This window comes from Aquarana catesbeiana, linkage group LG08 (genome assembly GCF_042186555.1).
Source record: "Aquarana catesbeiana isolate 2022-GZ linkage group LG08, ASM4218655v1, whole genome shotgun sequence".
Lineage (NCBI taxonomy): Eukaryota > Metazoa > Chordata > Amphibia > Anura > Ranidae > Aquarana > Aquarana catesbeiana.
In genome coordinates, this window is record NC_133331.1 from 271,821,905 (window position 1) to 271,836,094 (window position 14,190).

The following is a 14,190-nucleotide window of genomic DNA, read 5'->3' on the forward strand; positions in this document are numbered from 1 at the left end:
TCCAGATCATTAGAATGATTCTCCTTATAACGGCCGCATTATAGAATGAAATATTAATCAGCCGTTCTGCAGCCAATCATATCTGATTTGTGTCTCTTCTATTAATTCTTCCACAGCAAAAGAGACATGTGAAGCACTGTGTGATATTAGCGATGTGGGTGTAGGTAGGTGTGGCTGTTAGGAGGAGGTGGGTGTAGGTAGGTGTAGCTCTGTTAGGAGGAGGTAGGTGGCTCTGAGAAGAGCCTTTGGGGGGTGGAGATGAAGGAGTTCTCCGGCTACTGCCGCCTTCCTTTATTTCTTCTTCGGAGCGGCCTTCTTGGGCTTGGCTGCTGTCTTGGGTTTAGCCGCCTTCTTAGCCGGACTCTTGGCGGCTTTTTTCGGCTTGGCTGCAGCTTTGGGCTTCTTGGGGCTCTTTGTCGCCTTCTTGGCGGGAGAAGCTGCAGCCTTTGCCGGTTTCTTGGCGGCCTTCTTGGGGCTCTTGGCTGCTTTGCTGGGGACTTTCTTCTTGGGGGACTTGGCTGGCTTCTTGGCGGCCGCAGGTTTCTTGGGCTTGGCCGCAGCCGATGGCTTCTTCTTGGCGACTTTCTTGGCCTTGTCGCCCTCTTGCTGCTTCTTGTTGATCTTGAAGGATCCGGAGGCTCCATGTCCTTTGACCTGGACGAGGCTCCCCTTAGTCACCAGCGCCCTGATGGCGATCTTGAGGCGGCTGTTGTTCTTGTCCACATCGTATCCTCCGGCGGCCAGGAGCTTCTTGAGGGCGGCCAGAGAGACCCCGCTGCGCTCCTTGGAAGCGGCCACGGCTGTGACGATGAGGTCGGACACGCTGGGACCGGACGGCTTCTTGCTGCCTTTCTTGGCTCCTCCGGCTGCCGCCTTCTTAGTCGCCTTCTTCTTGGCGGCGGGCTCCGCTGGAGGAGCGGGGGATGTGGCGATCTCAGTCTCCGTCATGATTCTCAACGAGCTTTTGAAAATAGATAGATATCGTGTGTGGTGCTCTGGCTTATATAGAGACGTTCTGCACTACTATTGGTTGATATAGAACTTGCCTTCTGCACTGCTATTGGTTACACGTTAGACACGCCCACTGACTTTACTCCAGTGTTGGGGAATCTTCTCTCTCTTGTTGTGTTTCCCTGATAGAGAGAAAAACGATTATAATAAGAAATGGAAGGATGTCCAATCTTCATCGGGGACCCGATCTGCTCACTGGACTGTCACTTACCGATCTGTCACTTACCGCTCTCAGGAGGCTGAACACAGAGGCTGCAAACACATCCATCCTCCTGAGTGTGTGTCCCATTCTTCCTTCTACCTGCTTTTCTACACACATTCTCATCAGAAAACAATCTTCTCACATCTCCCAATACAATCATCTTCACATTAGATGAGTGAAGAGTGAAGATCAGGAAACATTTCCCTCTAATACAGAACTCTGCTCATCTATAGCTGAGTAGAAGGAGCCTGGAACAAAAACATCAGCCGGAGACCTGAGATCCTTGTGTGATGTGATGGGGGAGATTGTTAGAGATACAAAGGTGTCATCTGATGAGAACATGTCATATTTCATGTACTATTTATCATTCTTTCCTCATTATAACAACTGTAAGTTTGTAGCCACTGCACACAGCAGACTAGTAAGTAGTTTATTCTGGTGGTGATGTACCATTATTTGCTCATCAAATTTGCTCATCAATCATCATGATAAATATATTGTCATTCAAATACTCTGAGTAAGATTATTGGCTCATTTTACTACACAGCTATATAGCCTACTCAGAAAATATACTGTATAAAGAAGAACAATATATATATATATATATATATATATATATATATATATATATATATATATATATTTATTTATTAGGGATGAGCTTCGAGTTTGAGTCAAACTCATGTTCGACTAGAACATTGGCTGTTCGCAAGTTCGCTGAACAGCGAACAATTTGGGGTGTTCGCGGCAAATTCGAATGCCGCGGAACACCCTTTAAAAGTCTATGGGAGAAATCAAAAGTGCTAATTTTAAAGGCTTATATGCAAGTTATTGTCATAAAAAGTGTTTGGGGACCTGGGTCCTGCCCCAGGGGACATGGATCAATGCAAAAAAAAGTTTTAAAAATGGCCATTTTTTCGGGAGCAGTGATTTTAATAATGCTTAAAGTCAAACAATAAAAGTGTAATATCCCTTTAAATTTCGTGCCTGGGGGTGTCTATAGTGTGCCTGTAAAGGGGCAAATGTTTCCCATGTTTAGAACAGTCTGACAGCAAAATTACATTTCAAAGGAAAACTAGAAAAGGTACAATTTCTGGGGAAATTGTGAAAGTGTTCTTGCCTCTACAACTGGAGTGGGCGGAGTAACTGGGTGGGGTGGAGTGGCTTGAGTAACTGTGAAAAGTGTTAAAAAGCTTAATATTTTAAAAAGTATAAATAGTAGTAAAAAAGTTCCATCATTCGCTGAAAGAGCTGAACATTTTTTTCAAAAGTAATTTTTTTTTTCAAAAATGAATTTTTTTTAATCAAAAATGATTTTTTTTTCTTCAAAAATGATTTTTTTTTTCAAAAGTAATTTTTTTTTTCAAAGGTAATTTTTTTTTTCAAAAATGAATTTTTTTATTTCAAAAATAATTTTTTTTTCGAAATTATTATTTTTTTAAAGTAATTTTTTTTTTAAAAATATTTTTTTTTTTTCAAAAATATTTTTTTTTTCAAATATATTTTTTTTTCAAAAATAATTTTTTTTTAAAAGTAATTTTTTTTTCAAAAATATTTTTTTTTTTCAAAAATAATTTTTTTTTTTCAAAAATATTTTTTTTTTTTTTTCAAAAATGATTTTTTTTTTTTCAAAAATTATTTTTTTACTTTTTTCAAAAATTATTTTTTTTTTCAAAAATATTTTTTTTTTTACATGGGGCGGTCATAATGTTTTGGCTGATCATGGGGTGGTCATAATGTTTTGGCTGATCATGGGGTGGTCATAATGTTTTGGCTGATCATGGGGTTGTCAGCTTTTGTCACCTCCCACTCTAGTTTTGAATATTTCGCCATTCATTCCTATGGGACCAATTTCGCCGAAAAAACGTCATTTCGTGGACCATTCGGCAAAACATTCCACAAAGTAATAACACACCAATCGGGAACAATCCGCACGTTTCGGTATATTACTTGTCTCTGTAGTGTAAAAACTGTGGGAGGAGTCTACAAGCATTATCAAGTCTAGCAGATGAAGTCACATGCATTTGGGGTGTCTCAGCATCTTGTGTTTACAACCACTGTTTCCTAGCAACGCTCATGCCCTGTTTATGCTTCCCAAATACTGCTTCATCAAAACTGCCCCATCAGAATTACCCCATCAAAACTGCCCCATCATATTCCTCTATTATAAATCAGTACATGGTGTGTCTGTCCCCTCCCCCGGGCTCTGTAATCAGAGCTGAGATGCTCCAGCCACCTCCCCCCTGTGTATAACAGAAGCTTTGGTAACCATGGCAACAAAACAAACACTAACAGTACACTCTGATTAATGGCTAAAATTTCCTGAAATGGCCTCTAAACAAATGGCCGTATTTTAAAAACTATACATCCTACAGCGAAGATCTTTATATTGTGAGAATCAGAAGACCCAGACCTAGATTTTGATACATAGTATGTCTCTGAAATATTAAAAATGGAGGCACAGTCGCAGTTTAGAAATTGCCCTTCAAATTTGGAGGGGGCTAGAGTGTAGTTTCAATGAATGTCAATGGACGGTGTGAGTTGCAAACAAATGGTCATATTGTGAAAACTATCAGGACTATGGCTTTGCCGTGGACATGTTTAGTGGCAGCAGGGATAGCTGAACGTTTTAATATAAGATTTGTGTAGGTGGGCTTGAAAATGAGGGAGTGGCGGCAGTTTAGAAATCATGTTCTGATTTTCCAGCTTTTGTCATCTCCCACTCTAGTTTCCCCATTCATTCCTATGGGACCAATTTCGCCGCAAAAACAACGATATTTCGTGAACCATTCGGCGAAACGTTCCACAAAGTAATAGCACACCATTCGGGAACAATCCGCACGTTTCGGTATATTATTTGTCTATGTAGTGTAAAAACTGTGGGAGGAGTTAGGGTGGTAAATTTGGCTATAATAATAAGAATAATATATATGTGAGATAACAGTAAGTGGTCTTGCTATGCAAGAACACTTAAAAAGTCATTTAAAACTACTTGCGGCTATTAATGAATTGTCGGTCCGACAATACACATAAAAGTTAATTGATAAAAACAGCATGGAAATTCCCCACAGGGGAACCCTGAACCAAATTTTTTAAAAAAATGGCGTGGGGGATCCCCCTAAATTCCATACCAGGACCTTCAGGTCTGGCATGGATATTAAGGGGAACCCCGGCCAAATTAAAAAAAAAAAAATGGCATGGGGGTCCCCCTCAAAATCCATACCAGACCCTTATCTGAGCATGCAACCTGGCAGGCCACAGGAAAAGAGGGGGGGATGAGAGAGCACCTCCCCGAACCGTACCAGGCCACATGCCCTCAACATTGGAAGGGTGCTTTGGGGTAGCCCCCCAAAGCACCTTGTCCTCATGTTGATGGGGACAAGGGCCTCATCCCCACAGCCCTTGCCCGATGGTTGTGGGGGTCTGCGGGGGGCTTATCGGAATCTGGAAGCCCCCTTTAACAAGGGGACCCCCAGATCCCGCCCCCCCTGTGTGAAATGGTAAGGGTACCATTTCACAAAAAAAATGTAAAAAATGTTAAAAATGACAAGAGACAGTTTTTGACAATTACTTTATTTAAAGTCTTCTTTTTTCCATCTTCTTTCTTCTATCTTTCTTCTATCTTCCTTTGGTTTCTTCCTCCTTCTTCTTCTGGTTCTTCTGGTTCTTCCTCCGGCGTTCTCGTCCGGCATCTTCCTCCACGGCTTCTTCTTCCCTTCTTCTTCTCGGGTCGCTCCGCATCCATGATGAGAAGCTCCCGCTGTGTGACTCTTCTCCTATTCTGATGGTTCTTAAATAATCGAGGGAAGTCCCCGTCAAGCCCCCGTGCGTCAGAGGGGGGCGGGGTCACCTGGTGCCCCCACCCTCCAATATTTAAGAACCGTCAGAAGACGAGAAGTGTCACACAACGGGAGCTTCCCATCATGGATGTAGAACGGCCCGAGAAGAAGGAAAGAAGACGTCGTGGAGGAAGATGCCGGACGTGAACACCGGAGGAAGAACCAGAAGAACCAGAAGAAGAAGAAGATGGAGGAAGAAACCAAAGGTAGATAGAAGAAAGAAGATAGAAGAAAGATGAAAAAAGAAGGCTTTAAATAAAGGAATTGTCAAAAACTGTCTCTTGTCATTTTTAACATTTTTGACAGTTTTTTTGTGAAATGGTAGGCTTTGTACCCCCTTACCATTTCACACAGGGGGGAGGGCCGGGATCTGGGAGTCCCCTTGTTAAAGGGGCTTTCAGATTCCGATAAGCCCCCCGCCCACAGACCCCCACAACCACCGGCAAGGGTTGTGGGGATGAGGCCCTTGTCCCCATCAACATGGGGACAAGGTGCACTGGGGGCTACCCCAAAGCACCTTCCCAATGTTGAGCACCTTCCCCATGTGGCCTGGTACGGTTCAGGAGGGGGGGCGCTCTCTCGTCCTACCGTCTTTTCCTGCGGCCTACCAGGTTGCATGCTAAGGGTCTGATAAGGTCTCGGATAAGGGTCTGGTATGGATTTTTGGGGGGACCCCACGCCATTTAAAAAAAAAAAAAAATGGCACGGGGTTCCCCTTAAAATCTATACCAGACCTGAAGGGTCTGGTAAAGATTTTGAGGGGGACCTCCACGCCATTTTTTTTTTTTAATTTTGGCTGGGGTTCCCCTTAATATCCATGCCAGACCTGAAGGGCCTGGTATGGAATTTAGGGGGACCCCCACGCCATTTAAAAAAAAAAAAATTGGTTCAGGGTTCCCCTGTGGGGAAATCACATGCCGTTTTTATCAATGAACTTTTATGTGTATTGTCGGACCGACAATTCATTAATAGCAGCGAGTAGTTTTAAATGACTTTTTTTCCTTTGAAATGTCATTTTACTGTTCTAAACACGGGAAACACACGCCCCTTTACATATTATAGACACCCCCCAGGTATGAAATTTAAAGGACTATTACACTTTTATTGTTTCACTTTAAGCATTATTAAAATCACTGCTCCTGAAAAAAACGGCCGTTTTAAAAACTTTTTTTTGCATTGATTAATGTCCCCTGGGGCAGGACCCAGGTCCCCAAACACTTTTTATGACAATAACTTGCATATAAGCTTTTAAAATTAGCACTTTTGATTTCTCCCATAGACTTTTAAAGGGTGTTCCGCGGCTTTCAAATTTGCCGCGAACACCCCAAATTGTTCGCTGTTCGGCGAACTGGCGAACAGCTGATGTTCGAGTTGAACATGAGTTTGAATCAAACTCGAAGCTCATCCCTACTTGTAAGACATACTTGCAATGCAGGTCCCTTCCCGGAGCGTCAGAAGATTGAGCTCATTGTGTGGGACAAGGCGAAAAGGTTTTTAGAGGATTTCTGGTCAGGAGAACTTCCACAATATGTTGCCATTGGTAACTATATATAAAAATTATGTTGTTAACGTAAGCACATGTTTTAGCTATAAAATACAATGAATAAATGAAAATACTTTCAACAGCAGACCAAACCTCTGAAGAAGGCCCTCTTTGAGCCGAAACTAGGGGTGCAATGGATCGTCACGATCCGTGATCCGAACGCTTCAACCTGTTTAGATCGGCACACATGCGCTCTGCGGAGCACGCTGCTGCCTCGGCTTCAGCCTAGCTCTGGAGTGGCGGCCATCTTGGTATACCCGGTGGCCGTTTACCACGTGATTGCTCCGTCAAATGACGGAGCAATCACTTGTAAACAAACCGGCATCATGTTATAATGCCGGTTCCTCTCTCCCCTCTGTGTACTGATCTGTACAGTGGAGGAGAGAGATCGGATGGCAGCAGCGCTGTGGGCTGGATCTGTAGTGCCCACAGCGCTGCTCTGTGAAATTGCAGTCACATCCATGGATCCATCCATCCATGCTCAGCCATCCCTCCATAGTCTGCCATACTCTGCCATGCTCTGCAATACCCTGCTAATACTCTGCAATACTCTGCCAATACCCTGTCAATACTCTGCCAATACTCTGCTGCATTACTCTGCCATACCCTGCCAATACTCTGCCAATACTCTGCCAATACTCTGCCAATAATTTACCAATACTCTGCCATACTCTGCCAATACTCTGCCAATACCCTGCCAATACTCTGCAATACTCTGCCAATACTCTGCCATACTCTGCTATGCTCTGCAATACCCTGTAAATACTCTGCAATACTCTGCCATACTCTGCAATGCCCTGCTAATACTCTGCAATACTCTGCCAATATTCTGCCATGCTCTGCAATACCCTGCTAATACTCTGCCATACTCTGCCAATACTCTGCCAATACTCTGCATTACTCTACCATACCCTGCTAATACTCTGCCAATACTCTACCAATACTCTGCCATACCCTGCCAATACTCTGCCAATACTCTGCCATACCCTGCCAATACTCTGCCAATACCCTGCCATACCCTGCCAATAATCTGCAATACCCTGCCAATAATCTGCAATACCCTGCCAATACTTTGCAATACAATGCCAATACTATAGGTGCAATGGATCATCACCGATCCATGATCTGAATGGTTCAACCTGTTGGGATCGGCACACATGCGCAACGCGGAGCGCACCGCTGCCTCGACCTTAGGAAAGGCCACGGCTTCGGCCTAGCTCCAGAGCGGTGTCCATCTTGGTACACGCGGCGGCGGTGCACGCTGACGTCATTACCCCTCAACTCGTGGATCTAATCTGGCCGGCTTGGTGGCTTCTATTCTGTAAGGTAAGACTAAACAACACTAGTTACTGTGAAGGCCAGTTATGGGTGTGGGCGGTGGCCAGTGTTTTGTTAAACAACACTAGTCTGCCTTCCTAATTCCTATACACATACTGTATATACAGTGGGGGAATCTGTGGATATTACAGCAGTGGGGGAGATTGTGGATATTATTACAGTGGGGGAGATGATGTGGATATTACAGTGGGGAGATTTTTTTTTTGTTGATCCGAAAATGATCTGAACCGTGACTCCTGATCTGAGGAAGGATCCGAACCGTGAGTCTTTTGATCTGTTGCACCCCTAGCCGAAACGCGTCAGTATTCATGCACAACCAGCATCAATCTTATTGAATGTTGTGTATTATTGTGTCTGCATCCAATGTATTGAATTTTTATTTCCAGTACCACAGTTCACATTTTAACTTCACTGTCATTTTGATACAATTGTCACCAATAAAGTTATACATTTTTACTCTACATTGAGTTATCCTCATAATTTCTTGCTGCCTTGAAAACCCAACACCTGGGGGACCCTTCCCTTTTTTTTTTTAATCTGTCTAACTGATACCTTCTAAAGCAATGGCGGCTGGTGCTTAATCTTTTTTTTTTTTGTTGGGGGTGGCAAACCCCCCCCCCACTCGCACATCTGCCATCTCACACACTCCTCCACTGCGGAAGACAGATGGGAAGGTGACAATCAGGTGGGAAGGTGGCGATCAGTCCGGCCTTATCTTGGGAGGTTGCTCCTCACTCCAGTCTCCCCAGCCAAACAGGCGTTGCGTCTCCTCCCAGCTGAACAGGTAGTGGGTCCTGAGACCTGATTGGTCCTCAGACTCCCTGGCCAATAGGGTCTCAGGATCCACTTCCTGATTGGCCAGGAGGAGAAGCAGGGAGACATTAGCGAATATTAATTTACTAATGTCACACAACTGGGTGGGCTCAGAACGCAATGCTCTGCACCTCAATCCCACCTTGTTTTAAGCCAATTAGAACCTCAGGCTCTAATCATGTGCTTAAAAAAAAAAAAAAAAATGAAATCCATGCATCTGGCACCCTGCATGTAAATTAGGGGCTGGACGCATGGATTAGGAGGGCAGGTCCCTTGTGTCTTGCATGAATGGCCCCCACTGGTGAAGGGCTCTTCCACTTCAGGGGGATGCAGGCTTTTTCTGCATTAAAGAGGTGACACATGACCGATCTCTTATATCTCCTCATAAGAATGTATAAAAGAAAGAGGGACAGATCATCCTGTGGTACATAGTCTGGGAATTTTTGAGACATGGTCCTGACTTTTCACTAGAAGGAAAGCATTTTTAGACAGGTTCATAATACAAGGAACATGGTTCCCTAATGACATCTCCAGAAATCAATCAGGGACATTGGGGTGATATTTGTGATTGTGAAGGGTGATAGGGGGACCCTATACCATCCTGTAAATATTTTGCAATTGTTCCCCTAGTATTTGGAGCAAATCAAGGATTTGGAAGAAAGATGTGAGACTTTCCTAAATGAATCATTAGAGAAAGATTGTTGAAGATCATCTTCCTATAGCAGTAAAGGAGTTCTGTAACCTTGCTGTGGGAAGCAAAACAATCATATAGTGGACATAAGGACTGGAGAATAGGGTCTGGGTCAGAACATTCTGTAGTTTCTCAAAAGAAGATAATGCATGTGAAAAGGTTCTTGGAGGTGGGAGAGAAGATGATAGGGTTTGATTGTAAGACTGGATTTTGCAGACTTCATGCAGGATTTGCGGAACTTCTCACAAATCAAACATGGATATATTAGATCACTCATGTGTATTCTGACATTGATCCAATCCTATAGAACTATATGTGTGTATTGTACATGCATTTATATACATTTCTGCACTTCATACACAAATTACAATGCTTTCATAAATGAGATGGTTATAATCCTCATACAATAGGGATTTATTCTGGTGACCATGGTGAAGGGTAATTCCGAATGTTTTTCTCAGAGGATCTCTGAGAGCTCTTCATCAGGAAATATCAGGAAGGACAATATCAATAAACAGGTCATGCTCTGGAGCTCAAATATAATAGCAGAAGTTGTCCTAAAATAATCTCAGGGGCCACAGGGGGATGAAAGCAAAGAAATCTGTTTAAGTAAATGGAACAAGTAATAACATGAAAGAAATACAGACATATTTTATGGAGCAACTGATAGTGGAAAGGATCTGTGGTTTTTACATATCTGGTCTCAGGTGAAGGAGGTTATCAAGACCAAAGCACTGTTTGACTTTCCAACATATCAGGTCTGTCTGGTAAGCTGCTCTATGAGATTGTTAGAGGAGGAAATCACATTGTAGAGTGTATGGGGCGCACACATTGTGGTTTGCAAGTTTATCACTGAAGCCCCGCACCTCTATATGGAAGTAGTAAAAACTTGACAGAGGTTGTAACCTTTTCTCATGTTAATCCAAAACTTTAAAAGAAAAAAAAAAATGTTTGGACTGAACATTCACTTTGATTGCAATATTGCAATATGCACATTTTTAACTCAATTGAACCTCCTTTTAATACTAACACTTTTTTTTTAATACAAAAACGTTTTTTATTTTGTTTTTTTTTTTATTAAAACCCCTAATGACGATAATGATGATATCAAAACTTTCAGACACTGGGGGGGGGGGGGGGGTATGATGATGGGAATAAAATGTTTTCCAGAGATCATGTGTAAGTTCACCTATAAATGTGTAAATATTAGTAAAGGTGATAAACATGTCCAATGCCCTAGGGACAATTATCTTCCTCTAACTTCTATAAAGGACTGTGTGCTGTCCGAGGTGATATTGTGATCAGATTTGTATGTAGATGATACTTTGTACATATTTTGTGTCATTTACCTATCAGGCAGCGTATGGCTTTATCTATTTACATTGATCTGCTGTTGATGATTGAAATAGATACAAGTAGACAAAGATTTGTCTGGACTGATTGAGTACATACAATGTTTCGTTTTTCTTGTTTCTTTCCCCCATTGTGTTGTGGGTTAAGAACTCCACGATCTTCCCAACTTGTGATTTCAGATAAAGTAACAATGTAAGGCGGGAGATTGTGGAGGATCTTTTATTGTCACAATGTGTGAGTGCGGCATAAGAGTTTATTCAGCTCTGCCACCTTGTGGTCATTCCCGGTAGAACACTCGGTTGTGTGTGCAGTACAAGGAGGTGAATAGGGAATGTATACAGCCAGAAAGTGGAGATGATCTCCGCAATAAATCTGGAATCAGGATGGGAATAGAAGGAAGGTTTATTCATCCCCCTCCCAGTCTGACCGATCTACTCCTCATCTAAAGATCAATATTATTATTTTAGCATTGCCTCACAAACATGTTCTACATAGAGTCGGTGTCTTGTCGAATACTGTCCCCCATCGGATAATGTCCGCCCTGTCCTGCGCAGGCGCAGTACGGAGGACAAACGAGACGCCGAATGTCTCCGAAGTTCAACAGCTGATCGTCAGCTGTACACGGCGCCTGCGCACGCATTCTGCCCTGTGTCCAGGTTCATGCCCCACTATCCAAGTGGACATAGAGTTAGAATAAAAAGATGCCAAGCGCAGCGAGGCTGTGCCCGAAGCGTGGCGAGCGAAGCGAGTCCACGAGGGGCCCTGTTACAAAGTGTTCACTATTAAGTGCCCAAGCGCCGTGTACAGCTGATGGTCAGCTGGTCAACTTCGGAGACTTTTGGTGTCTCCTTGTCTTCCGTACTGCGCAAGCGCTGTGCCTGCGCAGTGCGGGGCAGACACTATCCGATAGGAGGACACTTCTCGTCAGAACACCGGACATACCTGCTTTCTATTCCTATTCTCCAATTAAGTTATATATTATTAATACTGTCAGGTAAAGTTCCCTGTAAAGACAAACCCTTTGTCTTCTTATCACACTCAGACTTGTAATAGAGGTGAGGAGTAATGAGAGGAAATGTGATCACAGTACATCATTCTCTCATCTCTTTTCATTCCAATCTTTCTATGCTGATCGTCTCCTCACCGCTAAACCCTCCAACCAAAACCATCCACCCCTCCATGTCTGTCCATGCCTACATGCCATGGTTTGTTCATGATGCTGAAGCCACCTGTTAAGCCTCGTACACACGATCGGATTTTCGGCAGGGAATTGTGAGACTGTTGGCCTAAAATCTGACCGTTAGTACGCTCCATCAGGCAATTGTTATCCAACTTTTCGCCAACAAATGTTGGATGGCAGGCTAGTAAGTTTTTGGCGGACAACGGTCTGTTGTCAGATTTTCGTATCGTCAGTACACAAGTCCGTCACACAAAAGTTGAAGGTACAAACATGCATGCTTAGAATCAATGCTCACCAAACAGGACATTAGCAGAAGGAGCCCAAAAGGTGGCGCTCAAGAGCTGAAATTCCACGTAGTACATCACTATGTTTGTGTTTGTTGGCTGACAGTTGTGTACCATTAGTATGCAAGACAAGTTCCTGGCCAACAGTCGGATGGTGTGTACGAGGCTTTAGGCTTGGTTCACTGTTCCTGTCAGCAGCAGCCATATCTCATGAAGTATACTCGACAAGTATTGTCACTTCCAAATGGCATTATTGGATCAACTCGTTTCCTGATATTTTCGCTTCCACGCCCTCACTAAGACATACAGTGACTTTGAAATTTTCCACATTTTGTCATATTGCAACCAAAAACATAAATGTATTTTATTGGGATTTTATGTGATAGACCAACACAAAGTGGCACATAATTGTGAAGTAGAAGGAAAATGATAAATGGGTTTCAAAATGTTTTAGAAATAAATATGTGAAAAGTGTGGCGTACATTTGTATTCAGCCCCCTTTACTGATACCCCCAACTAAAATCTAGTGGATCCAAATGCCTTCAGAAGTCACCTAATTAGTAAATAGAGTCCACCTACGAAATTTAAAGGGATATTACACTTTTATTGTTTCACTTTAAGCATTATTAAAATCACTGCTACCGAAAAAGCGGCCGTTTTTAAAACTTTTATTTGCATTGATCCATGTCCCCTGGGGCAGGACCCAGGTCCCCAAACACTTTTTATGACAATAACTTGCATATAAGCCTTTAAAATTAGCACTTTTTATTATTCATGTCCGTGTCCCATAGACTTTAACGGTGTTCGCGTGTTCGAACAAATTTTTTGCCTGTTCGCATATTCTGGTGCAAACCGAACAGGGGGGTGTTCGGCTCATCCCTACTCTTAATACAAGAAAGGATTTTGCTCGCTTTGGAAACCGCAGCTTGGCATTGCATGCTATTATTGAGCTTATGATCTACCAAAACCCACAGATCCTTCTCCACCATTGTTTCCCCCTGTTATACTCCCCCTAGTATGTATCATGCATGCATATTCTTAGCCCCCAAGTGCATAACTTTACATTTATCAACATTAAACCTCATTTGCCACTTAGTTGCCCAATTGGACAGTGCATTGAAGTCGGCTTGTAAATTGGAGACATCCTGTAAGGATGTTATTCCACTGCATAGCTTAGTGTCACCTCCAAAGACAGAAATGTTAACTCCTCCAGAGTTACCATGGGCCTCTTGGCTGCTTCTCTGATTTAATGCTCTCCTTGTCCGGCCTGTCAGTTTAGGTGGACGCCATGTCTTGGTAGTTTTGCAGTTGTACCATACTCTTTCCATTTTCCAATGATGGATTGAACAGTGCTCTTTGAGATGTTCAAAGCTTGGGATATTTTTTTTATAACCTAACTCTGCTTTAAATTTTTCCACAACTTTATCCCTGACCTATCTGGTCTATTCCTTGGCCTTCATTATGCTGTTTGTCTACTAAGGTTCTCTAACAAACCTCTGAGGTCTTCAAAGAACAGCTGTATTTATACTGAGATTAAATTACACACAGGTGGACTCTATTTAATAATTAGGTGACTTCTGAAGGCAATTGGTTTCACTAGAGTAAAGTTAGGGGTATCAAAGTAAAGGGGGCTGAATACAAATGCACGCCACACTTTTCACATATTTATTTGAAAAAAAAATTGAAACCATTTATCATTTTAGTTCCATTTCACAATTATGTGCCACTTTGTGCTGGTCTATCACATAAAATCCCAATAAAATACATTTACATTTTTGGTTGTAGCGTGACAAAATGTGGAAAATTTCAAGGGTTGTGAATACTTTTTCTGTGTATGATATGGTGCAACCAAATATAGGAGAAAGGACAGATGGAGCAAAACCAAGATACTAGAGCATCTCCAGTAATAATTGTGGTAATCCTCATCAATAGTACT

The 14,190-nt window shown here is 42.6% G+C and overlaps 1 protein-coding gene across 1 annotated transcript; it reads right to left on the reverse strand.

Moving 5' to 3' along the window:
• Window positions 1-249: 249 nt before the first annotated feature.
• LOC141105389 (histone H1.2-like) lies at window positions 250-951 on the reverse strand. The gene has a single exon (XM_073595257.1). It carries the CDS (start codon window positions 946-948, stop codon window positions 292-294), a length of 657 nt encoding a protein of 218 aa, XP_073451358.1. The 5' UTR covers window positions 949-951; the 3' UTR covers window positions 250-291.
• Window positions 952-14,190: the final 13,239 nt, after the last annotated feature.